The following is a 2284-nucleotide window of genomic DNA, read 5'->3' as shown; positions in this document are numbered from 1 at the left end:
GTCTAAACCTCTCCTCTAGTACCCCAGCCAGTCTAAACCTCTCCTCTAGTACCCCAGCCAGTCCAAACCTCTCCTCTAGTACCCCAGCCAGTCCAAACCTCTCCTCTAGTACCCCAGCCAGTCTAAACCTCTCCTCTAGTACCCCAGCCAGTCTAAACCTCTCCTCTAGTACCCCAGCCAGTCTAAACCTCTCCTCTAGTACCCCAGCCAGTCTAAACCTCTCCTCTAGTACCCCAGCCAGTCTAAACCTCTCCTCCAGTACCCCAGCCAGTCTAAACCTCTCCTCTAGTACCCCAGCCAGTCTAAACCTCTCCTCCAGTACCCCAGCCAGTCTAAACCTCTCCTCCAGTACCCCAGCCAGTCTAAACCTCTCCTCCAGTACCCCAGCCAGTCCAAACCTCTCCTCTAGTACCCCAGCCAGTCTAAACCTCTCCTCCAGTACCCCAGCCAGTCCATACCTCTCCTCCAGTACCCCAGCCAGTCCAAACCTCTCCTCCAGTATCCCAGCCAGTCCAAACCTCTCCTCCAGTACCCCCAGCCAGTCCAAACCTCTCCTCCAGTATCCCAGCCAGTCTAAACCTCTCCTCCAGTATCCCAGCCAGTCTAAACCTCTCCTCCAGTATCCCAGCCAGTCTAAACATCTCATCCAGTAACCCCAGCCAGTCCAAACCTCTCCTCCAGTAACCCCAGCCAGTCTAAACCTCTCCTCCAGTACCCCAGCCAGTCTAAACCTCTCCTCCAGTGCCCCAGCCAGTCTAAACTTCTCCTCCAGTAACCCCAGCTAGTTCCACTTGTTAGATATATTCTTGAACTTGCACACAGAGGGTTAAGCAACAAGGATGTTAACAAAGTTGGGGGGGCAAAGACAGCATTTGGAAAGGGACAGTAGTTCATAGACAGTAGTTCATAGATTCCATTCTCAAAACAAAAACCCCCAAATGTCACACAGACAGGAATGTATAAACCCTCTGTACATATTTGTATGTCGACTCCTTCGCTGGTTTAGCTACATGGTCTAAACAGGCTTCCTGTTGCGTTGTCAAGCTGTGTCTCATATCACAGGAAATAGACAAGGTAGACGAAGTACAGTACTATGGAGGGCAAAGTACAGTTATATGGGGAGCCAAGTAAAGTACTATGGAGGGCCAAGAACCTCCTTTCAACAAATCAGTTGAACAGTCCCTCTCTCTCTCTCTCTTTTTCCTCTCTCTGTCTCTCTCTGTCTTTCTCTCTCTCTCTCTCGTCTTTCTTTCTTTCTTTCTCTCTCTCTCTCTCTCTCTCTCTCTCTCTCTCTCTCTCTCTCTCTCTCTCTCTGTCTCTCTCTGTCTTTCTTTCTCTCTCTCTCGTCTTTCTTTCTCTCTCTCTCGTCTTTCTTTCTCTCTCTCTCTCTCTCTCTCTCTCTCTCTCTCTCTCTCTCTCTCTCTCTCTCTCTCTCTCTCTCTCTCTCTCTTTTTTTCCTTCCTCCCTGCCTTTTTTTTTCCAGCCAATGGGGACCACGACGACGACCATGAAGACAAACACATTCCCATGGTAGGCAATATGCTGCTGGGCTCCTGCCAACTCTCACCACATCCACCCAACCTTCTGTCTGCAACACCCATGTTCGACAAATACATGTTCACATCCAACGCATGAATGACAAATTATCTAACTTGTAGAGAGCGTGAGAGAGAGAAAGAGAGAGGGAGAGAGGAGAGGGAAAATGAGACCGGGAGAGGGAGATCAGCACCCTAGGCACACTACAACAAGGTCACTTTCTTTTGCTCTCAATTTACCCAATCCACCTCAATTACACTCTTGTTCTCTCTCTCTCTCCCTCTCTCTCTCTCTCCCTCTCCCTCTCCCTGCTTTTTTTTCCAGCCAATGGGACCACGGACGACGACCTCCATGAAGACAACGCATTCCCAAGGTAGGCAATGTGTGCAGGGCTCCCGTCAACTCTCACCAACATCCACCCAACCTTCTGTCTGCAACACCCATGTTCGACAAATACATGTTCACATCCAACGCTGAGGAATGACAAAATTATCTAACTTGTAGAGAGCGTGAGAGAGAGAGAAAGAGAGAGAGAGAGAGAAGAGAGAGAGAGGGAATGAGACAGGGAGAGAGAGAGAGACAGAGAGAGAGAGAGAAGAGAGAGAGAGAAGAGAGAGAGAGAGAGGGAGAGAGAGAGAGAGAGAGAGAGACAGGGAGAGAGAGATCAGCACCCTAGGCACAGTACAACAAGGTCACTTCCCTTTGCTCTCAATTTACCCAATCCACCTCAATTACTCTCTCTTGTTCT

At 49.5% G+C, this 2284-nt stretch overlaps 1 protein-coding gene across 1 annotated transcript in view; it reads left to right on the top strand.

Annotated features, from left to right (window-relative positions):
- The first annotated feature begins 1454 nt into the window (after window positions 1–1454).
- The window catches only part of LOC109878647 (scavenger receptor cysteine-rich domain-containing group B protein), a 15631-nt gene continuing 14801 nt past the window's right edge, over window positions 1455–2284 (top strand). The window contains exons 1-2 of the mRNA XM_031807690.1: window positions 1455–1530; window positions 1861–1909. Coding sequence (XP_031663550.1) covers window positions 1528–1530; window positions 1861–1909 — 52 coding nt within the window. The 5' untranslated portion in view covers window positions 1455–1527. The remainder of the gene's footprint in view (window positions 1531–1860; window positions 1910–2284) is intronic.

This window comes from Oncorhynchus kisutch, linkage group LG28 (genome assembly GCF_002021735.2).
Source record: "Oncorhynchus kisutch isolate 150728-3 linkage group LG28, Okis_V2, whole genome shotgun sequence".
NCBI classification, from domain to species: domain Eukaryota; kingdom Metazoa; phylum Chordata; class Actinopteri; order Salmoniformes; family Salmonidae; genus Oncorhynchus; species Oncorhynchus kisutch.
This window is presented reverse-complemented; position numbering and strand designations above follow the sequence as displayed.